The sequence below is a fragment of the Saccoglossus kowalevskii genome, chromosome 15 (genome assembly GCF_978046115.1).
Source record: "Saccoglossus kowalevskii chromosome 15, keSacKowa6.1, whole genome shotgun sequence".
In the NCBI taxonomy this organism is placed as follows: Eukaryota; Metazoa; Hemichordata; class Enteropneusta; family Harrimaniidae; genus Saccoglossus; species Saccoglossus kowalevskii.
The window spans coordinates 25,403,644-25,428,461 of record NC_140655.1 but is presented as its reverse complement, the minus strand read 5'-3'; the positions used below and the strand labels follow the sequence as shown (position 1 = coordinate 25,428,461).

The following is a 24,818-nucleotide window of genomic DNA, read 5'->3' as shown; positions in this document are numbered from 1 at the left end:
AGAATTAGGCAGACACAAATAGATACAGTCAGATCAATAATTTTTTAGTTTTTGCAGTGATACGTTTGAATTTAGCATGGTAGAAAATGAAATTGCAAACATATTTTTTTTACACTTTTTTTTATGTCTCATAAAATTTACTATATTTTTAGTGGGTTCATAAAAGGAGTTGTAGTCATTAAAGTCTATTGAGACCGCTGCTAAACTGCCATTGTATGCATATTATTTTACCGCCCTCTAAAAACAGATTTACAATGAACCAAATATATTTACATACTGTAAGAAACTTGGTAGTATGCCATTGGTTAGTGCATTTAATTTGTTTGATGCAATCATTGTGCCAACTATTTTTTATGGTAGCGATATGGGACTACGTAAACTCAGAAATCGAGAAGGTATAGATAACATTTTGCAGATATCTACCCGGTACTTAGCATTAATAGTTGTACAAACAATGTAGCGATGTTAGACGAATGTGGAAGGCTGCCACTGTGCTGTGGTTATTTCAAGTGTTGTATCTCATATTGGTTAAAATTACTGAAACCCCAATCATGCTTAAACGATTAGACTAAACCAGCAGACTTGCTCGGGAAACTCACATAAAAATCTCCTGTTCAAATATGGTTTCGGCATTGTCTGGTTTGAAAAACAAGTTGGAGATACTGCAAATTTCTTAGGGATATTTACTCAAAGAATAAAATAAATAGTGGCATGCTTCATTTTCACAATCATCCAGGCTGTGTACTTTCGGAAAAATCAAAGTAGTATTATAACCTGGGAGATTTATTAGCAAGCAATTATAGACTAAAATATATACTGACGAGTTTTTGCTGTTTTGGCCATAATCATAATGTTGAATTAGGCAGACACACTAAAATACAGTTAGATCACTAAATTTTTTAGTTTTTGCAGTGATACGTTTGAATTTAGCATGGTAGAAAATGAAATTGCAAACATATTTTTTTTTACACTTTTTTTATGTCTCAGAAAATTTACTATATTTTTAGTGGGTTCATAAAAGGAGTTGTACTCATTGTTGAAGTCTATTGAGACCGCTGCTAAACTGCTACTGTATGCATATTATTTTACCGCCCTCTAAAAACAAATTTACAATGAACCAAATATATTTACATACTGTAAGAAAATTGGTAGTATGCCATTGGTTAGTGCATTTAATTTGTTTGATGCAATCATTGTGCCAACTATTTTTTATGGTAGCGATATGGGGGTACGTAAATTCGGAAATCGAGAGGGTATAGATAACAGCGGTCAGAATTGTAAAGTGTACACCACGCCGTGTGCTTAGGATAAAAATGGCTTCTCCCATATGTTTATTTTAATTTTATCTATTTTACACAGGACAATTTTAATAATTCAAAATTCTACTACTAGTAATTTAGAAAGTAAATGTATGAATGACAGTCGCCCTCTGATGGTGTTATACGTACTTCTTATCGACTTTCAATTCCATAAATAGAAATATGTCGTGTTGTTTTGTTGAGACGGGGATTGACGTGACCCCAGCATTCATGACCAGCTGAGTCATTTCCAATGTCCACCTTGTTCCTATCAAGTAACATACACATTAATTTGCATCACACTACATTACAACTTTTACCCCAGATTTAGTATTCAGCGTGTCCCTAGTGTCAGGCTCAACAATCGGGTGAGATTTAATCACTGGGTCACAGGGAGCCTAGTGTAAGAAATATTTCTCACACTAGATACCAGCCGATACCCCCCCCCCCGCTCATAGAGACTGCGTGCAGTTGGCTATAGTTCATCGGCTCTCTGTGATTTAAGCATTAATCACATGACATGGACATCATACCGCTTTTCAACCAACATGGCTGCAATATTCGACCTTCAGTTGGCGAAAACGATAGCTATACTCTTCCAGGGGAATGGCGTCATATGGATCGGTTATATTCAGACTGTATACGCCGAGATGTTGTCGAGAATCCTGAGATTCTCCAAGTTCGATCTGACGATTGTTTTGTTGTAACGTATCCCAAATCGGGTAAGTTTAGATTAGGACGTTCATAGTTCAGCAATGCGAAACAAAAATATCAGCAAAAAATACAGACTATTATATTAATGAAATACAATGAAACAACAAAGTAGCGAGACCATTAGAAATGGAATTAAAGCGGCAAGTGCAAACCAAACTCTTTTCCAACTCATTCTTCGAGTTATGAATTAGCAAATCGATTCAGTCAATATAAAAACAAGCATAGAAGATATTCGATGCCTCCTGGATACGAGTGAGACTGATTTTTCTAATCTGAAAATTCACAGTTCATTCACATTAACTTCATTCCACTCAATCAATCTGTCCAACATCACTACTTCAAACTTGGATTGATTCACGACTTCAAATTATATCAACTATTGTGGATCTTTGCCTTCAATCCGGTAAGGTTCTACCACAAATGAATTCTCGCTCCTTGAACCACTACAATCTGCATACAGGAAGCTATCACAGCACTGAATCAGCCCTTCTGAAAGTTCACAATGACATTTGTTCACATATAGACAATGGAAACTATGTTTTTGGTTCATCTTACTCGATCTATCAGCTGCATTTGACACTACTGACCATTGTGAATTACTCAACAGATTATCATGTCCTGGTATCACTGGCATGGTTCTTAAATCTTAAACATCGATGGCAGTTTGTTTTCTTTAAAAGGTACTACTAGTTTAGGTGCCTCAAGCCCATACTTTTCATCATATACATATCTCCATTAGGCAATCTCATTTATTAACACAACCTGGGATTCCACATCAGCAGTTAACTCAATTGAGGCCTGTGTCTAGAGTATCAAGAAATGAGTGTTACAAAAAATTGTAAATTCAACGACTCAAAGTATAACTTATCCGATCCAAATTTACAAGGTTTCCTGATCCAATCGACAATGTCACAATTTGCTCTAGTTCTGTTGCACCTGTTATTTCTACACGTGATATTGGAGTAATTGTTGACACACACATGTTCGATATTCACATAAAGAAACATCGAAGGTCATTCACTACCACCTTGATTGCATTGGTTGCATCAGGAAATACCTCTGTGACCTTTTTCATTTATATACACCCGGTGGTACGCTTCGTTCTTCCAATAAGAACTTTCTTTGCACCACCAAATATAAATTGAAAACATATGGGGGACGTGCCTTTTCACATACTGTTCCTCAACTTTGGAACACCCTGCCATCTGACATGTGTCAAGTCAATGATGTCAACTTATTTAGAAAAAAGACTGAAAACATATTTATTCAAAAAAGTCTAGAGTGTGAACTCCCTCAGCGCCTTAGTTTTGGATCCAGGATCTTTATAAGTTTCTTTTTATGACATCTGTGTTATCTGCTGCAAACTAAACAAATTTCTTTTTCTTCAAAATCTGAGGGTATTGGTGGTATTCGTACATTATCATTTTCAACATATCGATCCGAATTTCGTTTTGCAAGTGTTGCTACGTTTCACTTGATCATGACTTGTGCAATGTCCTGCATGATGAACAAACTTCAGCAAGGGTTTTGATCATGTTGCTTTATTAGCCATACCAGTTTAAATTACGTGTTGTTTTTATAAATGTTTATTAGTATGACAGTTGTTATACTACTCACCAACAATGCTCAGAGTGATATATCTGCCAATTCTTAGAAATCTACCACGCATAGTATATGAGATGTAACACTTTTCAATAAACTAAGCCTCCTAACATGACCGCCATTTTGAATTTGCCCTAATTTGCATAATGTAGGTTCAATTTGAGTGTCATCCGGGCTTTATGTATTCAGTTCGGGTCGAAGTCAATAACTAGCATGGATTACATTCCGTCATCCCTAAATTCAAATTTTATGATTTTATCTCTAGTCTATATGGTCGATTAAGAGCGATTTTAAAGTGACTTAGCCACTCGTCATTTCAGAGTTTGTGAGCATTTAGCTAAAGAAGGCCCATGGTGCTCTTTTTCATTTTTTTTTAAATTTTTGCTATTATCTCTCTTATGAACGCTAGAATGTCCATGGACATATTCCCCCACTACTCTGTATGTATAGAACCGTCTTGGTTGGTTCGGTAAGTTATTTTGGAGGGTTGTGTGTAGTCTCATACCACTAGTGGTGTGAGGTGTAGCATTGTGCTCAATATATGTAGCTCACTGACTTGGAAGTGAATGACTTGTGTGTTTGTTTGTTTTTGGTATTATAATGTTGGACATTGTGTTTAAGGCATCTATTTCATAATTAATGGGGACACGTGATTGACATTCTGGTAAGGTCAAAATGCAGTTGGTTTTATTTTATTTATCCAATGCCTTCGTAATAGCACAGATTACATTTCTCTGTCAGAAAGAGCGCTAGAGAAATTGCAGTTATGCATATTAATGAGGTCAGACGACACTACCCAATGGGTTCCTTGCCCTGTTTTCACAAAATTCAAGATGGCGGCCAAAATTACGTGACCGGTATTGTTTCGGTCACCGCCTTACCACTTTTACCACGGCAGATTATTTTCAGTGAGAATGTATTCAAGTGTGACCTTCTTTGGCAAATCGATGTCCGCCACAATGTGATAAGTCTATTGCCCCATGCTACGCTAACTCTGATTGGAAGCCTGAGTTACCGAGGTCAAAGGCACGCGGGTTCGATTCTGACGATATCAACTACACATACATACACTGTGGCGTGTCAATGCAAGACGTCTATTGTGTATACATTTTTATAATTATATAAAACATACACCAGTGTTTTTTTTTTTTTGTGTTTTTTTTCTCACAAAGGCAGGTGACAATTGATCCGCTAATTGATCCGCTAATTAATTTCCCTCACCCGTAACTCATATATGATTTTCGAAACATCATATTCTGGAAACAAATAAATGAATAAGGTTTTTTGTGTCATGGTTTGCAGAGGCATGTACCACTTGAGAGCAAGTTTGCTATAATACAATGAGATTCTGAATTGTTCGAGTTGGGGAAATCGAGTTACAAAAACATAGAGTAACAAGCATGACTACGTCCATATTTTACAAACCACGCCCACTTTTGCAATACTTTGCCGAAATTATAACTCGATGTTCAATTAACAAAATTCGAGTTATTAAAATTGAACGTTTCAACACAAACAACAAATCTGTGTTGCCCGTAACTCGATGTTCGGTTAACTTTTATTAAAGTTCGAGTTAGTAATGGTGGACGTTCAATATATATATATATATATATATTGCCCGTAACTCGAATTTCTGTTAATTGAACATCGAGTTACAATTTGGGAGTGATTTCTCAAAAGTAGTCGTGATTTCTAAAATATGGGCGTGGTCATTTGTGTAACTCGATGTTTTCGTAACTCGATGTCCGTAACTCGAACAATTCAGCATCTCAAATACAATTACCAATTTAACGACCACGGAATATGTTTTAAACTGGCTTTAAAAGCTGGTGGTCGTCTCGCAGCGCGTGTTCAATTTCATGTAAACAAACAAATGTATTTTACACGCGTTCTGTGTGTGCGCAGCGACCACCGCCCCTTAGGGACTGGTCATTTTCTCCGGCTTGGGGTGCCGAGGAAAACGGGGGGACCAAGCTATTTTGAAATTGATTGGAAGCATGCCTTTTTTCATTGACTGGGACCCCATCAATCAATTTTGATTTGTGCAGAAAAAAATAGATATTTACATTAATGATTATTGTACATTTTTTATTGTACAAAAATATTCAAGTTCATGAACTTTCTTTTAACACTTTCAAAGTTCAAACTTTTATTTTTGTAATATAAAGTTTATTGTGTTTTTTAATTGTTAATAAACAACCAGTGTTCAACTCCTCATAATGTACAATACTAAAGAAGGTAGGAAAAATGAGTATGATATATTTGAAATGAAATTTATCATTAATAAAACATAACTTGGTATATGAACTATGTGTAACTCTCAAATGTAAATATCATCACCACCATTTCGAAATCACAAGTGTTATTTAATAGCATCATTGCTGCCATGACCAACAACGCTTTCATTGGATGCCATAATCACCATTGCCTTGACTAACAACACTGTCATGGACGGCATCACCAATGCTATTATGTACAACACCAACACTGTTAATATGACAAAAACATGAAATAAAGGATGCTGACACAGAGTAAGAAACTAGATGATATTATCAGAGCATGGGTCTTATTTAGGAACTCCTGCCACAGCAACTGCACAAAACATAAAGACAAATTAACAGCTCCTAAAGATGGTATTTCCAGATTAACACCAGTTGTTAATGACATAAAACATTAATTCTCAACTTTGATGAACGGAATAGTTTTTGTGACAAAGTCCTACTCACTGCGAAAGCTACTCACTGCGAAAGCTACTCGCTACGATGATACAATCAACATTCATCACTGTATTTTCAGATGATGTGAAGGGGACCATCCTGTTTTGTTTTTTGCTTAAGGGGGGTGGGGGAGACTTGTCATACTTTTGCGAAATCAGATTCTCGGCACCCCCGGCCAAAGAAAATGACCAGTCCCTTATTAACAAAACTACTGTAAAATCATTTATATTCAATGGCATTTAATTTCACTATTTTCATGTTTCGAACAATTTCACTGGGTTTTAATTTCACAAACATTGCAGGAGAACAATCAGTTCTATTGTTTTTCTACGTGTTCGCATAGATATAATTTTTTAGCAGATTTTACTTATCAGCGAAATCAAAAATCAGTGGATAATTAATGCGTTTATAGTATTACGTTTTTTTAATATTCAGACTACCTGAGTAAAATGAAACATCAAACAACTCTACCGGCAAACTAGAGAGGAGTTCCGGTCGGTCGAGTGTCCACTAGGGACACGTTGAATACTAAATCTGGGGTAAAGTTGTGATGTGATGTGATGTGATGTGGTGTGATGCAAAGTAATGGGTACGTTACTTGACAGGAACAACGTGGACATTGGAAATGACTCAGCTGGTCATGAATGATGGGGTAACGAAAATCCCCGTCTCAACAAAACAACACCACATCAAGACAAGACAAGAAGTACGTATTCCACCACCAGAGGGCGACTGTCAGTGTAAACTTTCGAAATTAGAAGAACTTTGATTTATTAAAATTGTCCTGTGAAAAATAGATAAGAATTAAATTAAAATATATGAGAGATGCCACTTTTATCCTGAGCACATGGCGTCACTGGTGGACACTATAAAATTCTGACCGATGTGGCCAGGAAAATAGACAGTTTGAAAACTAACTGTTCCAGCTTTGATCACTCATTATTAAGCATGTACCTCTCTGCTATTCTAGATCGCGGGACAGCACACTATATGACGGTCTTTCTATGACAGAGAAAATGAAATCACCGCGGCTAGTGATGTCGCATTTACCGGTCGGCAAGTTGACAAAGGACTTATTCACAAAAGGATGTAAGGTGCGTGTTAGGAAAAAGAAATATGTCCGCAACTCGAATAATTCACAACACGACAACAATTCGTTATTAGCAAAACAGTAACGTTAGAATTGCAATATTGTCCAGCGGATTATTCTCGTGATGAGAGAAAAGTTGTCTTGCGGCGAATGTTCGAATTTTGTGTAAACATAGAATTATATGTTATACGCGTTGAGACCCATCCCTAACGCGGTGCGATGACCACTCCCTCTTAATGCAGGGGGAAGTCGTGATCTGCGCATGCGGAGGACGGCCATAGGGTGTCGTTGTTTACAAACAAGTGTCTACCCATGAGCATTTGCGTTTTCAGCTTGTGTTGTTATCATCGCTTGGGACACTCTCCACACTCTGCTTCAGCGTGAAGCATACTAGGAGCGAGCGCCCTCTGTGTGGAGAGTGCGCTTGGGACTCAATTACCGCGCGTACTCAGGTGACGACCCCTCCGCTTTAATCTCTTGGTTACATGTTCAATGAATTTTTACTTACCATAATAGAAGCGCATGGCAATAGCAAACCCTGTGATGTACATTATACTAGTAAGTTAAGGACTCATTCTCAGTATACTGTGCACTGTAGTGACAAAGCTGAACAACTTGAATAATTATGTATCAAAGATGCCAAAGGACGAGTATGGGTCGCGTTCGAACGCGCATATTTATGACAATACGATGCGCACATATATGTGGAAACAACTTCCAGTACTAGTCTTTTGCGGATCAGAAAAAAAGATAGTGTCAATGTCAAGTAAATTGCGATACGCTGCATATCACCCAGATCAAAACTCACACGCATGCTTGCCACCATATACAATTGTTAGCAGAGCACGGTGGGCTGTGAGAAAATGTGTTTATCAACATTAATCTGGCGCATGCGTGGCGCAATGACCGCGGCTCTTTAATTCAATCTAAAATAGTTCACTTCCGTGTTTAATTTACAGATTATAGTCGTTGCACGAAATCCAAAAGATGTCGTCGTGTCTTTCTATCATTTTTATAAATCCGTGAAAAAAACATTTGGGGATTATGATGGTGACTTTCACCACTTTCTGCGAATGTTCATGAACGGCAAAGGTATGTTTGTGACCTTGTGGCCGGATTATTGGGACTTGTAGCACTTACTGTAATTAAACTAGAATAGTTGGTGATCCGTTTGTAGTTCATGACTCCACCAACGCCTAGATGCGATGTCCGGAATATCTCATCATGTAGCCTAGAGTATATGCAGCGTCCCACTCACTACACCTCACTCTACTAACGCCTAGATATGATGCTAGTAATATCTCATTATGTAGCCAAGAATATATGCAGCGTCCCACTCACTACACCCTCACTCTACTAACGCCTAGATACGATGCTAGTAATATCTCATTATGTAGCCTAGAATATATGCAGCGTCCCACTCACTATACCTCACTCTACTAACGCCTAGATACGATGCTAGTAATATATCATTATGTAGCCTAGAATATATGCAGCGTCCCACTCACTACACCTCACTTTACTAATGCCTAGATATGATGCTAGTAATATCTCATTATGTAGCCTAGAATATATGCAGCGTCCCACTCACTACACCTCACTCTACTGACGCCTAGATATGATGCTAGTAATATCTCATTATGTAGCCTAGAATATATGCAGCGTCCCACTCACTACACCTCACTCTACTAACGCCTAGATACGATGCTAGTAATATCTCATTATGTAGCCAAGAATATATGCAGCGTCCCACTCACTACACCTCACTCTACTAACGCCTAGATACGATGCTAGTAATATCTCATTATGTAGCCTAGAATATATGCAGCGTCCCACTCACTACACCTCACTCTACTAACGCCTAGATACGATGCTAGTAATATCTCATTATGTAGCCTAGAATATATGCAGCGTCCCACTAACTACACCTCACTCTACTGACGCCTAGATACGATGCTAGTAATATCTCATTATGTAGCCAAGAATATATGCAGCGTCCCACTCACTACACCTCACTCTACTGACGCCTAGATACGATGCTAGTAATATCTCATTATGTAGCCAAGAATATATGCAGCGTCCCACTCACTACACCTCACTCTACTAACGCCTAGATACGATGCTAGTAATATCTCATTATGTAGCCTAGAATATATGCAGCGTCCCACTCACTACACCTCACTCTACTAATGCCTAGATACGATGCTAGTAATATCTCATTATGTAGCCTAGAATATATGCAGCGTCCCACTCACTACATCTCGCTCCACTAACGCCTAGGTACGATGCTACTAACGCCTAGGCATCGTCCTAATAATATCTTAAATTTATTACTAAATGAATAAATTAAACTACCGGCAACATTTGCAGTCAAAAATATCCCACAATGCAATGTGACAATGGATCACTGTTTTTATATAGTGTGCGAGTTTGCGCAAATCCGAATGAGTAATACATTATTTGCATCTTATCTTGGCGTCATGGAGGATGCTGAAATAAAATCCGGATACACGTTAGGATAGTGTATTTGGAAAGCATTCGACCACCAGGATGAAATGGTACATTAAAATTAACAACTGTTGTCAACGAGCTTCATCCAATAAAACAAGTGTTAAGAATTGCATATAATCACTGTTATAGTCACATACATGCTCCCACATTTTTATACCTACAGTAATGTACGGAGACTGGTTTACACACGTGCTGGAGTGGTTGCAGCGCTGTCGGGATAATAAGAACATATTATTTCTCAAATATGAAGATATGAAAAAGGCGAGAGATTCCCATTGTCATGGTTTATAAAATATTTTCACGTTTTTAATTATCACAGAATGACTATATTCAAATACTCGGATCATTGTCATACAATGACGTTCAGCGCCGATACAAACTTGCTTACTCTAAAACCAAACTTGAATGGTACTTTGAAAACAGACATGAGACCTATCGTGTACACACGGGAGCTTCTCAGATATCATGGTATAAGTAGTTACCTGGTTATAGCATGGTATATGAGATCAGAGTACCGACAACTCGGGCAACAAGTTTACAACTCGATTCAGAGTGTCCACACACCGAATGTGAGAACTCTCAATTTCTCAACAGTGGCGGTGCAAATTAGATAAATCATGACAAAGTCATGTGACGCGAAGGTACATGGGTGTATGTTGCTGGTTCATGGACACACGTTTTTGTATTTGTATTTTAGTACAAACCGTCTTGACACTTAAATTGTGGAAAACACTGAAAACAGGACAAACATAAATACTGAGTTGTGCTAATTGGTTCAGGAAACAGTTACGATAGAATATCCGTATCAGTTATAATGTCATTTTATAAAAAACATTGTATTATACACAATTTAAATTACCATGTACTTGCATATCATTTGCTATAAATAACGTACAAACAATAGTCGAATCGATAGGATGAGTATTTAAACCACTTTAATTACAAGATAATGTAACAATTTCAAATCAAAGGAATCAACATTCTATAGCAATTTAAATTTAAACTCCCTTATTAACTAACGAATGTAAATGGTGATTACATTTTTAAAAAGAAATCTTCCTGTGTGTACCATTGTTATTTAAATTGTTACTTGTGTTTGAGTTTGAAACAATGTGAAGCTAAGGAGTATGGTCTGTTTTATGAGGAGTCCGTGTGTCCATGAACCTGTCTTGTATGCACCACAATATAAATTACAATGTGCAATGAATAACTTCAATTGTATCTGAAAATATTAATAAAATAACAGAACACTGTTCGTTCAAGAACATGAAGAAAGCAGCTCTGATGGAACCATCAGTAAGAAAAGGTAATGTATATCAAGAGCGTTTTAAAGCGTATCCTTTATTGTTTAATCAGTGCCTATGCTGTTTACTTTCGCTTTCGTGCAGCAAGTCTCGCCGTAGCCTAGAATAGAGATGTGTTTATGTTCCCAATAATTAGTTTTCACTGAGGGAGCCAGCTTACAGGGGCCAGTTTACACAAGCTTTTCCATTCCAGGCCTTCAGACAAGTATTTGTAATAATAATTTGCAGTCAGCTCCCATGTTTTGTTATATTAATATATAAATAATATATAAATTATAAACAGTTACTGCTTATATCTCAGTGTCAATTCTGCTGTTCTGTGTCTTAATTGGAATTAGTTAACTTGATGATGTCATGTTATCCAGACAGTACTTTGAAAGTTTAGCTGTTATAACTCTATTTGTTTACGTGAGGTAGCTGTCAATGTGGAGATGTTGACCTACATATGTCATTCGTGATACAGACTAATAATTGTCATTTTTCTTTATTCTATCTAGTAATTAATATATATGTATACACATGTATATATAAATGAGCCCGACAACATACATATTCGGCCAACGTTCGCCATATGGAACATTTTGATGACTATTTCTGATCATGGGAATATGAAAACTTTTCAATATAGAACAAATTATATAGCTAATGAAATCAATTTTCAGTTTTGTTATGATAGCTATTTTTCAAAATATGTGGTTAGGAGAAAATACTTTTCAATAAAGGCTACAGTGTGGTCAATGAAAAGCTGATAAAAAGTAATGTGTAAAATGAGTGCAACAACATAAATAATTAATTATTTTATGGGCATTTGAAATAAAATTAAATAAAAGGTTTTGGGATGGACTGCAACGCTACTAATATGTGAATATATATTAGCATTTTAAATTTGAGACTCTCAGGCACAACTCAATGTATAATAAATATCGTGTGCAATTGTTTAGTAGCAATAACAAAATTGTTAAATTAGTTTTCAACTCACATACCTATTTGTTTTCTAAATTCCATGTCTTGTATAGAAATATGATGCATTTTTCTAAACAACTTGTATTTTTAGCTTACCTGTGTAAGGTAATGGGTTTGGTGTGTCTGTCTGAGTGTGCGACTCTCTGTGTAAGCAAGTGTAGATATGATTAGTATTATGGTCATATCCATGCATATTAAGTAGCTAGTTTGAATATTAATTATCTCATTTCAGCCTGTATAAGCAAAAAATAAAAGCGTATTTTGATCAAATTTAGTACATAGGTACCGTGGGTGAATGTGCAGACATGATTAGTTTTGAAGCTACGAATGTGCATATTAAGTAGCTAATTTGCACATTGTCTTATTTCAGTCTGTGCAAGCAAAATCTCAAAATTGTAGAACAGATTTACATCAAATTTGCTATATATTGGTGCTGAACATTTGATAGTGATGACCCTAACCTCTAATGCCATTGCTCATTCACTGACTTTAGGGAATTTTTATTTCCTATATATTTTTATTAATATATGAAAAGGCAAAGTTCGTTTTTGATTAAAGTATCCTGTTAAACTCTTATGAGTGTTTTGGCTAATTAAAAATTGCAGTATTTACATTGAAATGTGAACATTTGACCTAGATATATCAATACATTTAAATATGTTTAAATCCTAATGAATTTATCTTTTTTTTTCAGGCATTGTTGGCGACTGGAAAAACGTTTTCACTGTAGCTGAAAATGAGGCCTTTGAGAGGATATACAACGAAAAAATGAAAGGCACAGGCTTATCGTTTGAGTGGTAAACTTCTAATAAATTGGTTCGGAATATACACGGTGATTCTGTCAGATGCTCCATGGCCGTCGTCGACTACAATTCATGTCGAATATTAACTAGTTGAATGATTTGTGATTAGTGAAGTTTACCAATATACTCACTGTGATTTTCCAGACGCAAACAAGAACTGTATTTCTACTACTTTAAATCATAGATTTACACACACATTAAAGCCAAGTTTGCTGAATAACAGTCAGAGACACAGACGGAAAAGTAACTAATTTCATTAGACAAAGAGTTGGATTGAGTGGACAACCTTTTCTAGTACCACCATCAATATTAAACTTCTCATATATGACTTTAAGTAGTATAATTAGTTGCACTATATTCAGACATACTACTTTTTACCCACTCACTCGTAAGGTAGGGTTTAAAATTCTTGGGTATAGTTTGATCTTGTCCCTGGCAAACACGATATGTGAAAGTGCGTCCCACAGGTGGCATTTCTCGATTACCGTCTCGAATTTGTGTGTGCATGTGTAACACTGCTTTATTATAGGATGCCTGATGAGACCGGATGTACCACCAGACTAGTTATTGGTGATTCTTATCCGATATGCCTGAAATATCGGTCATGCAGTAAAAACAACACATGTGATATATGTGAAGATTGCGGCCCTTCTCAGAGGGAAAACTCCCCTGTTAATACGTCTAATAAACGACAAAAATTGAAGTCAATTCTAGCACTCGTACGATGCACACGAGTATGGGAATTATATTGATGTTTATATGTTCGTATATCTGTCTGTAATTTCGATTTCACGGCCTCTGATACATTTATTTGTGGCATGCCAAGTAACTCCGTTTATAGCCGTGTATGTCACGTGGTTGCGCTATAGACAGTTTACATTTCTGCCGACATGTATTGCAGTGACATCATGAGCTCTGAGGTATTCAGCTGCTTCTCCATAATACACAACACAATCACCACGCTCGATGGTCGCAAGACCGGTAAAGCATAATAACATTTAATGATTTGCCACTTCCAGTGCGACTATGCGACAAACAACGAACAAATCACTTTCGGAACTAAGTATAGCTTGAATAGCTTTTGTCTGAATATCTGTGAGTTGTTTGATCTCTCGATAATCCCGCTAACACAGCTTCAACTGTGCGCAGCCGTAATTGTTTTGATTGCTTGGCCAAACGTGTTGATGAAAGAAACAATCTGATTGGTTGTTGATAAACTGATACTAAACTGTGAGGGCACTGTCACAGTCTTAATGAAAAGTGATAGTGGAGTGCTTTGCCGGAACATTGACCTTGAAACTTCAAGATAAATTGACAGTCAATACTATAATATGTATCATGAAAGTCATTTGTTTATTGTATGTGATCAGTTTCAATAAGACTATAGTGAAAATGATGACACTGTTCCACCACGGTTACTAAAACCGTGTCTCGCGTAGACCTTTATGACACCACATAGCAGGTACCAGAATGTGCTCACTGTTTTCGAAACACCTGATATCTTCTCTTTGTTGTATACCTTGGGGTGTATGTATCCGTATTACCAGGAATTGACTATGTTCTGTGATATATTGTCAATTTACTTCGGTTGTAATTATTTTTGTGATCATAAACTCGTATTTTGTCTTTGTGACCGCTGTATAATGATCCGCTGTTGAGTATGTTACTTCCAGTTCATTCAACAATTGACCCGTCACACTAAACACTGTTATCTCTCTGTAATTTAATGAATCGTTATTATTACTCTGGATCATCATCATTCCTTCGGGCACGTATGTATGTATTAGATTGTCCGTTTTGTGTATATCTTTGTCTTCCGGTTCTTATTTCTATTCTACTTTGTCGTTACTTGAGAGTCAGCTCACAACATTCAGGAACAATGGTGAGAAGATTGCATACGAACAAAACACTCAACACCGTGATTCGCACTTGCACACACATCGGTAATTTATCATTTATAAGTGTAGCCCCACCTGACTGTGTTTGTATTGACTTTGTGTTTGTTTGTATTAGAATAACATTTTATACTCGTAGTTTGAAAAGTGATAGTGGAGTGCTTTGCCGGAACATTGACCTTGAAACTTCAAGATAAATTGACAGTCAATACTATAATATGTATCATGAAAGTCATTTGTTTATTGTATGTGATCAGTTTCAATAAGACTATAGTGAAAATGATGACACTGTTCCACCACGGTTACTAAAACCGTGTCTCGCGTAGACCTTTATGACACCACATAGCAGGTACCAGAATGTGCTCACTGTTTTCGAAACACCTGATATCTTCTCTTTGTTGTATACCTTGGGGTGTATGTATCCGTATTACCAGGAATTGACTATGTTCTGTGATATATTGTCAATTTACTTCGGTTGTAATTATTTTTGTGATCATAAACTCGTATTTTGTCTTTGTGACCGCTGTATAATGATCCGCTGTTGAGTATGTTACTTCCAGTTCATTCAACAATTGACCCGTCACACTAAACACTGTTATCTCTCTGTAATTTAATGAATCGTTATTATTACTCTGGATCATCATCATTCATTCGGGCACGTATGTATGTATTAGATTGTCCGTTTTGTGTATATCTTTGTCTTCCGGTTCTTATTTCTATTCTACTTTGTCGTTACTTGAGAGTCAGCTCACAACATTCAGGAACAATGGTGAGAAGATTGCATACGAACAAAACACTCAACACCGTGATTCGCACTTGCACACACATCGGTAATTTATCATTTATAAGTGTAGTCCCACCTGACTGTGTTTGTATTGACTTTGTGTTTGTTTGTATTAGAATAACATTTTATACTCGTAGTTTGTTAACCTATTGCGACTGATTTTGTCTGATGTCTGTAACAAATGGCAGTGGATATACACTGTAAAAGGTACATCAGTTGCATGTGAAAGACACAAATTATGAGACATTTATGATAAAACTACCATGCAATCATGTATAATGTTCGCGTACTAGTAGTGATAATGTAATGAAATATAATCTTGGTACTGCTATTTTCAAGAGTAAAATACAAATAAAACCCTAGAAAGATAAAATTATTATTAGGACGCTGATATACTGTCAGCGTGTGTTCATGTGCCCTTGCATACGGACGTAACTACACAGTCCGTGGGCGGAAACCGTTACGGTAAATCGCGCCGGATATGACGTATTATAATTATGAACGCTGACAGCGAACTCCGCAAAGTTCGATGCGCGTTACTTATCATATTGCGTAAAGCGCAAAGAACTATGGGAAGGAAATTGCGCTGACAGGTCATGTGCGTAGCTGACTCATTCGATACAACACCGTGTCAAAAATGGCGAACATATTCGATATTTGGGATGACTATTACACTGGGCCAGATGAATGGGATCATGCGGGTCGACCATTTGGTTTCTACATCCGCCAAGACCTAATTGCGCATCCTGAAATCATGCATGTCCGACCGGATGACTGTTTTTTAGTTACGTACCCTAAATCAGGTGAGTTCTGTATTTACATAAAATCCGAACATAATCATATATAACGGAGTATGACGCGTCTTTTATCAAAGACAATATTTTAACAGGGATATACATCAACTTGTGCATAGAAATAGTTTTCGCACGTTTGCAAGAAAAATATTTTAATACCGCAGATAAAATATTATGTGTTTCGCCTTGGGCTTCTTTCAAAGATGAAATAAATCCTAGTCAAGATTATATGATAACATGAATAAACATGTGGTCATGTGAGTTGATACCCGAAGTGTACACATTAATTCTTTCAAGCAAGATACAAGTCGTGGTACTCGCTACCCATACATTCACGGGTACCTTCTGGTTTACGGCTGAACATAACAGAGTTAATAAAAATGTTTTCGGGGAATCTACTAATGAGATGAGAAATATAAATCCCCCAGTAAATACGCCACCTGGTAAATCGTCAAAATAATCTCATGTCGCTTTATACTGTCATAAACAAATTAACATACGCTAGTTAAAGGGTAAAATTTTATTAAAATGTTTATATTAATATACAAAAAAGTATTTAGTTTTATTATCAAGATACAACAATACCGGTAATATTTTTTTCTGCATTATGCAAACACTTGGTGTGGTAACTGTTGTTTTTATTTTAACAGGGACAACCTGGGCGCTTGAAATAGCACAGCTCGTAATGAGTGGCGGGGACACGGCATTCGCTGCATCGACACCACAGATTTTCAGAGTATCGTACATTGACTTTATTAAGATGCAAGGTGACGCAAAAAAGAGAGTATGTACAACAATAGCTGTCAACGCCGACGTATTCACTGTTTAGGCATCGGTTATGTTGCAAGTGCAATAACAAAAAAGATTTTCAGTTGAGTTGTTGCTGGGTGTTCAATCACACTACATCACTAAAGAAGGTTCTGGTCGAATTGAAGATTACATCTGTGTGTTCATCAGTAATGAGATTACTGGAGACTTATTACTTGGTGAATGTTATTTATAATTTATTACATTTTCTTTTCTTACAATATTTTTCCTTGACCCGGCAATGATGAATGGTTTCCGCAAACAATTTTAACCGCCGATTTTGTTTTTCAAACTAAACTTGTCCACCTTATGTCACGTTCACTGTCCAGACAGAAATTGAGTTAAAGCGATATCATTCCGGTAATTTCAATAATTCTAGATCTGTTCATGTTTAAGGTTGTTTGGTTACGACGGGTTGTCTGTTTTGGGTAAGTTGAAGCCACAGCGACTAGTGAAGACCCATTATCCTGTAGATATACTCCCTAAGCAGGTATTAAAACAAGGGTGCAAGGTATGTATAAATATGCAACTAGTTTAATATCTTGATGGTCAATCAATATTCATGTAAAGTTTTGCATACTCTAAAAGGATATCATTGACCGATAATGGTTAATAATTACATAGTGCGGTGACTATTTTCTTTATGACGTTTATTTCATGTGACGTCACCAAGCATTACGTCATGTGATTAATTATACAATTTTATATAATCTGTAACGGATTTAGCATTTATTCCGGAATTGCACGTTTTTCTGTTCTGTTAGACCACCAACGTCACAGTATGGTTCTGTACAGCCACAGCGTCTTGTAACGTTTCTAAGTCAGTATTACTAGGCGACCAAAGGTACTCGCTGTAAAGGCTTGTAAATGTTACGTCGCCCCGGTAATACTGACTTAGAAACGTTACAAGACCCTGTGTGTACAGCGAACGGCCGGGTTATTTTCTTTCATGTCAACTGCGCGTGCTCAATTGGCGTCAACGATTCTGAATATCAATTCCTGTTTTTTTGATACTGCCTGATTTCTGGCGTATGTAAACAATTGGAAATTTTTTTTGTTTGACGGTATTAGAAAAATATGCAAATTACGTGAACGTATGTATGAATGATTTATAAAGACAAATTAAGTTGGAATTTACGATGGAATAGTATATATTTAGTGTACAAGTTCTGAGTGATGAAATCCCTTTCAGGAAAAAATAACCACAACCTCATAACATGACAATTTGGGAAATCTTTTTGCTCAGATTGTATTCGTAACAAGAAATCAGAAAGATATCGCAGTATCTTTTTATTACTTCTATAAAAAGCTAAAATCAATATTCGGTGACTATCCTGGAGACTTTCACGACTTTTTGAAATTGTTCATGAATGGGAAAGGTAAGTTTGGTGTATTGGTATTAAAGCGGAGGAGTCGTCACATGCGCATGTGTCAGATGGCCATAGCGTGTCATTGTTTACAAACAAGCGTCTACCCATGAGCCTTTTCGTTTTAGCGTGTGTTGTTATCGTCGCTTGGGACTCAATTCCCGCGCGTGCGCAGGTAACGACCCTCCCGCTTTAATCTTTTCAATGCAAGAAGGTACTTGCAAAATCCCTGTCTTGAGACATACAAATAATTACTACAAGATCACGGTGCATATCATCGTCCGCCTGCACGGTGTTGTTCCGTTCGGACGTGCTTCGCCGGAACATTCACCTTGAAAATTCAAGATGGGTGCATATCAATAATGTGACATATATCTATAGTTGATTTGGTGTGGTAAACGTCACAATATTCACGTTAAGTGGCGCGGTGGTCGTCGCGTCGCGTCCTGTTCGTTGTGGGACTGAGCAGTGTACACAACGCGTGTAAATTACATTGTTTACGTGAAATTCGAACACGCGCTGCGTGACTACTACCACTCTTTAAACGCCATCGCATACGTATTCGAAGAGTACGTGCAGAAAAACAAAACAAAAACAAATCGTGTTGTGGCACATGATTTATCACGATACGAGAATTTCAGACTGGATAACTCCAATGGTGTAATTACACTAGCTCGTGGCAAATTCGACTGAAAGTTTATTTGGGAACGAGCTCTGTCAACCAGCTCTATATTATATCAAATAACCAGAGCCTGGGGGGGGGGGTACTCCAAGTCAGACCTGGTACCCATACTAAAGTATAGGTTTTCACAAAAAGCCAAACGCGTACTTATTTTTGTGAAATTATACTCATTTTCAAGTGCAGAAACTTAAAATAGATACCCTATATACATACCTAAATCATACCGTTTCCAAGGTGAGGTAACATGAATTCACGAGATTCCTTTTTTCACACTTTATTTATATATTTTAAAATATTCGACTCTAAACACAGTACACGCGTATACGCGTCAAGTAACTAAATCACACCTCTTTTTTTTACTTCTGTTTTTTTTGGAGAATTGCTAAAGCGGAGATGTCACCTGCGCACGCGCGGGAACTGAGTCCTAAGTGACGATAACAACACACGCTAAAACGCAAAGGCTCATGGATAGACGCCTATTTGTAAAGAACGTCGCGTTATGTATGGTTGTCTGCCGCATGTGCAGGATGTTTCTTGTTATAGGCCTCAGTCCTGATTTTTTTTTCAAATTTAAATGACACCCTCACTCTCTAATTTGACCGTATGTACTCGAGCACGAGTTATTGTATAATTATAGTTCACTATGGTGATTGGTTTCGATACACACTGGACTGGTGGAAATATATCAAGGACAATGACAAGGTATTAATGTTGAAATATGAAGCCATGCTGAAGATAAGCACTATACATTAATTTCTCGTATAATTGTTTTTTCAGTAGAGTCAACCAGTCTAGAGATGTTCTGGAATATGGTAGTGTAATGTCGATGTTATGTTATGTTATGCCAATCCGTGTTTGTACCTCATAGTCGTACAATTTTTCGTTGTGTATAACCATATAACTTGTTTTGATGATCAACTTACTTAAGACTGGCATTGATAGCCTGACAAGGTCGCGTGAGTTGCGCCCTCCGCGGTGCTCCAAACCCAACAGTTAGCTAGTGGGTTCTCATCGGATGTCGTTCGACGAGGGCGCCACTCACGCCTACATGTTAGGCTATGACAGTGGACGACATAGATAATTCGGTATTTTTATATCAATTTTCAAAATGTCTCAATTTTATTGCACTTATACAAGCTTGGTCTTGATATTGAAAGATAAATATCTAATGTGACTCAAATTAAATACTTCATTTAAAAACGGCAAATCAAAACAATCGTTGGATATTAAAATCAATTTGTTTATTCAAATATTTGGAAATTGTGCTAAGGTTAGTATGTGGCTTAATAATTATGTTGAAGTTTAATGTTTGGACTTGTCGAATACGCTAGATAACCCAGAGTAAAATTTAACCTCAGTGATACCGAATCATGGCCCACCACACAAAAATATAGTCTTCCTTATTGAGTATCTTGGGTAATCAGCGACGTTTGCATAATATAACAAATAGTTGAATTATCAGTAGCTGAATGCCGTTTGAAACAAAGTTGTAAAGACGCTGCAGCTACAATTTAGCAATTGGGTGAAGGAATTTCACAATTTAGAGCTTATACTGTACTGTCTAGTCAACGAGTTGAACGAAAAGTCCATTTAAACAGGTACGACCTATGGCTGTGACAGTGGAACACGTAACTTTTGTATAGATAACATAGTTGTTGAAACTGTTTGTCCAGAAAAAGTAAAAATTTGCACATGAATTTATGTTGAAGCATTATTTCATAAAGAATGAATATTAATCGCCAGAATTTCCAGTTAATTTATGACAAGCATGTTTAATTATCTTATAACTACATAAGATTTGTTCACTGCCAAACATCATTTGACATATGGAATACGTTTTTTACAATATGAACCAATCGTAAACGGTTCAAAAATTAATGTTTTAATGGATGTTTAACACTTTTTATGCAAAAACAAGTAGTGACCATATTTTGGTTTTGTGAGCAATGGTATAAACTAAATACACACTGTTAAAGCGGGGTGTCGTCACCCCGCAATCGTCAGATGGCCATAGCGTGTCATAGTTCACAAACAAGCGTCTACCCATGAGCCTATGCGTTTTTAGCATGTGTTATCCTCGCTTGGAACTCAATTCCCGCGCGTGCGCAGGTGACTACCCCTCCCGCTTTAAATTCATTCTCACTTGCTTAGAATTTTCGATGACACGTAAATCGTTCAATTGATGGCAGGATTACGGTTGTGAAAACACATTGAACCTTTGACCATGTTGACAACAATACTATGATTGTGGAAATATACGAACATAAGAGATGGAAACATTTTTCTCGTTTTTTTAGAATCCTCGGTGAACAACTGTGAAAATTGCCGACTATCTCAAATATCAATTAAGCGATGAAATAATTGATAAAATAACAGACCACTGTTCTGCAAAGTCGATGCGGAAAAATATGCCAAAAGAGATTGGAAATATTGCAGTAAGAAAATGTAATGATTAAATCATAATATGAAATGTATATTGTTTATTGAAATATATCCCGTATGTCATCCCTTAAATACAAACACCTAATTACACGAAGAACATAGAACACTTTCCTGGGGTATTTAAAACCAAAAATTGTCATTCCAGCTCAGCAGCCAATCAGCGCCGGCCTTACAGTTAGATGACAATTTCCGTTTCAAATTCTACAAGTGTTCTATGTTCTTATTGTAATTAGGTGTTCGTATTAAAGGGATTTTCTCCACACAAAAACGACGAATTCGGCCGAATTTTGTTATCCGTTGGCTTAATATTACCCCCACAGATCGTATTTCTATGAAAGATTGGCATTTTTGTCCTGATTTGTAGGAATCTGAAAAACGCGTTTCACAACTTGTCTCTTATTTAGTTTTATGCCGCATTTAAGATGGCGGCCCCCATATTGTAAATATCGCATTTATTTTATTATCACGTGTGCGCCAGCTGACTATGGTGTCAGGCACCTCACCAGTCCAATGGGAGTGCTGGTGGCTTATGAATATTAATGAGCTATAATAAATATTCATGAGCTTGGTCACACGTGCAAATACTTTTCTTCTTAATAAAATACCATTAATCTGGTCCTTGCAAAAAGAATGAACTTGGACATCATAGCTACAAATCTCAAAACACGCAAACATCTCACTTATGTGTGTTTTACTTCTTTACAAGTAAAGTCAAGCAAGTCTCAGAAGTATTGGGGCAGCCAATTTGCGAATTGGCTAACTTCTTTGGTTTTGACTAAACGGTTGGCTTTCGAATCTCGCTGGCGCCGTCTTGCGGTCACGCCCACACTTAAGATGAATCTATGTAACAGTAGGGCACGATCCTCGCACTTTAGGAGCTAATCAGCGACGGACTTGGATGTTGTTGTTGGACAGTTGGATGGCGATTTCGCTTTGAAATATACCAGGAAAAGGGTTCTATGCTGTTCGTATCCACACAAAATCGACGAATGAGGTCGATTTTTTTCAGCGGTTGGCTTAATGTTACCTCAACGGATCGTTTGATTGTGAAAGTTTGTTATTTTCTCCCTGATTTGTAGGAAACTGTTTCTCAACTTGTCTATTTAGTTTTAGGATGCGTAAAACATTCTATGTCCCCTAATGCAATATAGACTCGCCAAGAGTGGACGCGATCACAAACCGGCGCCAGCGAGATTCGAAAGCCGACCGTTTAGTCAAAACCCAGCAGTTAGCCAATTCGCTAGCGAGTTTGCAAATTGGCTGCCCCAATACTTCTGAGACTTGCTGTAACATTTGAAATTATAGAATGGTAGTTTCATGTATCAGTTAAAACATGTTTGTGCTATAGAACCGCATATACGCGAGTCACCATTTCTAATTCTCTCAACTTCAGGTTCAGCTTGTCTGTGAATGTGTGAATCACGCATATCCCCGATTTGTCACAGTTTATGCAATGACGTTGGCCGTATTGGTAGTATTTTAAATTAGTATCAGTGTTACCAATGCATCCCCGTCACTGAATATATGGCTCCAAATGTAATTATACGTAAGTATAACTTCCATATCGCATGAGTGTAACGCTGATGGTAACTTATCAGATATGTCTTCCTTCCGATTGAAATGTAATGGTGTTTTTATTTTCATTCGTAGCAATAGTTGGTGATTGGAAAAATTATTTCACTGTCGCTGAAAATGAGGCTTTCGAGAAGATTTACAATGAGAAAATGGAGGGCTGCGGTTTAACATTTGAGTGGTAATGGCAGCAAATGAATCAAGAATATTATATTATACAAGTACGAAAGCCGAGAAGGGACCTCCCACTTCGTACTTCCCATTTCTCACTTCTTACTTCTCACTTCCCATTTCTCACTTCTCATTTCTCACTTCTTACTTCTTACTTCTCATTTTCTCACTTCCCAATTCTTACTTCTCATTTCCCACTTCGTACTTCTCATTTCTCAGTTCTTAGTTTCTCATTTCTCACTTCTTATTTCTTATTTCCACGTACCTGCCCACTTTCCGTTCCACGTGACTAAGTTGAAAGGTCATACAGTATGCGAACGCGCAATTTTTGATGAACATGGCGACAAATGAACAGACGACGCAGCTGCGAAAGGTATGTATTTAGCACCTTTTACGCATATTTTCCCAGTATGAATATGTGTAGTTGGCACGCTAGTATAGACTACGTCGTGTAAAGTTGTCCGTCATTGTCCGTCCGTCATCCATCATCTTACATTTTCATCTTCTTCTTCGAATGCTTTCAAATTTGGTGTTTTGGTACCTTAGGAGGATCTCTCGCAGATTTGTTCATTTTATGTCAAAATTGTGACATTGGATTTTTGCTGAATATTTCAAATTTTTTATTATGGTATCTTAGGTTGTCCCTCTGATTTGTCTAGTTGCTAATTTGCATAATTTTAAATACTAGTATTTAAAAAATTACAATTCTAGTGCTACATCAACATTTTTTAGACATGCTTTGACTGATTTTTCTGCAAATTTGGTATGTTTGAACAAACTATAGGGGTAACATTAAGAATATTGTATTACGTCAGTGCTTTATTTCTCACCAAACAATGCCACAAGATACTACAAATAAATGCAACAGGCTTTATAATAAAGTCTACATTAACCAGTAAACCAGTGAATTACCATATCAAAATAATTTAATTTCGATTTCTATAATTTCTGGCCATATTTTCCATTGACGCGAGTTGTTTATGAGAATTTTGGAATCTGTTTTTTTTTCGTCACCTGTATAAATTTTCACAACTGGCTCATACTGTTGAGAGAAAAGCAAAGTAAATGTGAATATATCTCTAACGTGCATAAATTCATACATATGATTCCCTATCAGGTACCCTGCCCTATACCACGAAAAACACAGAAGAAGTTATACCTTGGTTGGTTACACTCGAAAAACGGCAAGCCATTCAAACAAATAAGATTCAATGATGGAGGTGGTACAAGGGCTATTGATTATGATGATGAAGATGTGACTGTTGAAACGATGATCAACAAAGCAACAAAATTGTTTCAAAA

The 24,818-nt window shown here is 36.9% G+C and overlaps 2 protein-coding genes across 2 annotated transcripts; both read left to right on the top strand.

Moving 5' to 3' along the window:
• The first annotated feature begins 1,818 nt into the window (after window positions 1–1,818).
• Window positions 1,819–13,000, top strand: LOC102807042 (sulfotransferase 1B1-like). The gene is made up of 6 exons (XM_085508547.1): window positions 1,819–2,020; window positions 6,937–7,069; window positions 7,302–7,425; window positions 8,381–8,513; window positions 10,096–10,215; window positions 12,894–13,000. The coding sequence occupies exons 1-6, from the start codon at window positions 1,819–1,821 to the stop codon at window positions 12,998–13,000; spliced, it is 819 nt and encodes a 272-aa protein (XP_085364673.1).
• A 3,318-nt stretch (window positions 13,001–16,318) lies between these two features.
• Window positions 16,319–20,084, top strand: LOC146734283 (sulfotransferase 1B1-like). The gene is made up of 5 exons (XM_085508546.1): window positions 16,319–16,484; window positions 17,126–17,259; window positions 17,662–17,793; window positions 18,529–18,661; window positions 19,969–20,084. Exons 1-5 carry the CDS (start codon window positions 16,319–16,321, stop codon window positions 20,082–20,084), a joined length of 681 nt encoding a protein of 226 aa, XP_085364672.1.
• The last annotated feature ends 4,734 nt before the right edge of the window (window positions 20,085–24,818 follow it).

Bases quoted from the DNA above. Each gene is read 5' to 3' on its own strand.
- LOC146734283 (XM_085508546.1), top strand. From the start codon at position 16,319: ATGGCGAACATATTCGATATTTGGGATGACTATTACACTGGGCCAGAT. The intron at 17,260-17,661 runs GTATGTACAACA...CAATAATTCTAG, and splicing joins AAGGTGACGCAAAAAAGAGA to ATCTGTTCATGTTTAAGGTT. The intron at 18,662-19,968 runs GTAAGTTTGGTG...GTATAATTATAG, and splicing joins ATTGTTCATGAATGGGAAAG to TTCACTATGGTGATTGGTTT.
- LOC102807042 (XM_085508547.1), top strand. From the start codon at position 1,819: ATGGACATCATACCGCTTTTCAACCAACATGGCTGCAATATTCGACCT. The intron at 2,021-6,936 runs GTAAGTTTAGAT...GTTACTTGACAG, and splicing joins TGTAACGTATCCCAAATCGG to GAACAACGTGGACATTGGAA. The intron at 7,426-8,380 runs GTGCGTGTTAGG...TTTAATTTACAG, and splicing joins TATTCACAAAAGGATGTAAG to ATTATAGTCGTTGCACGAAA.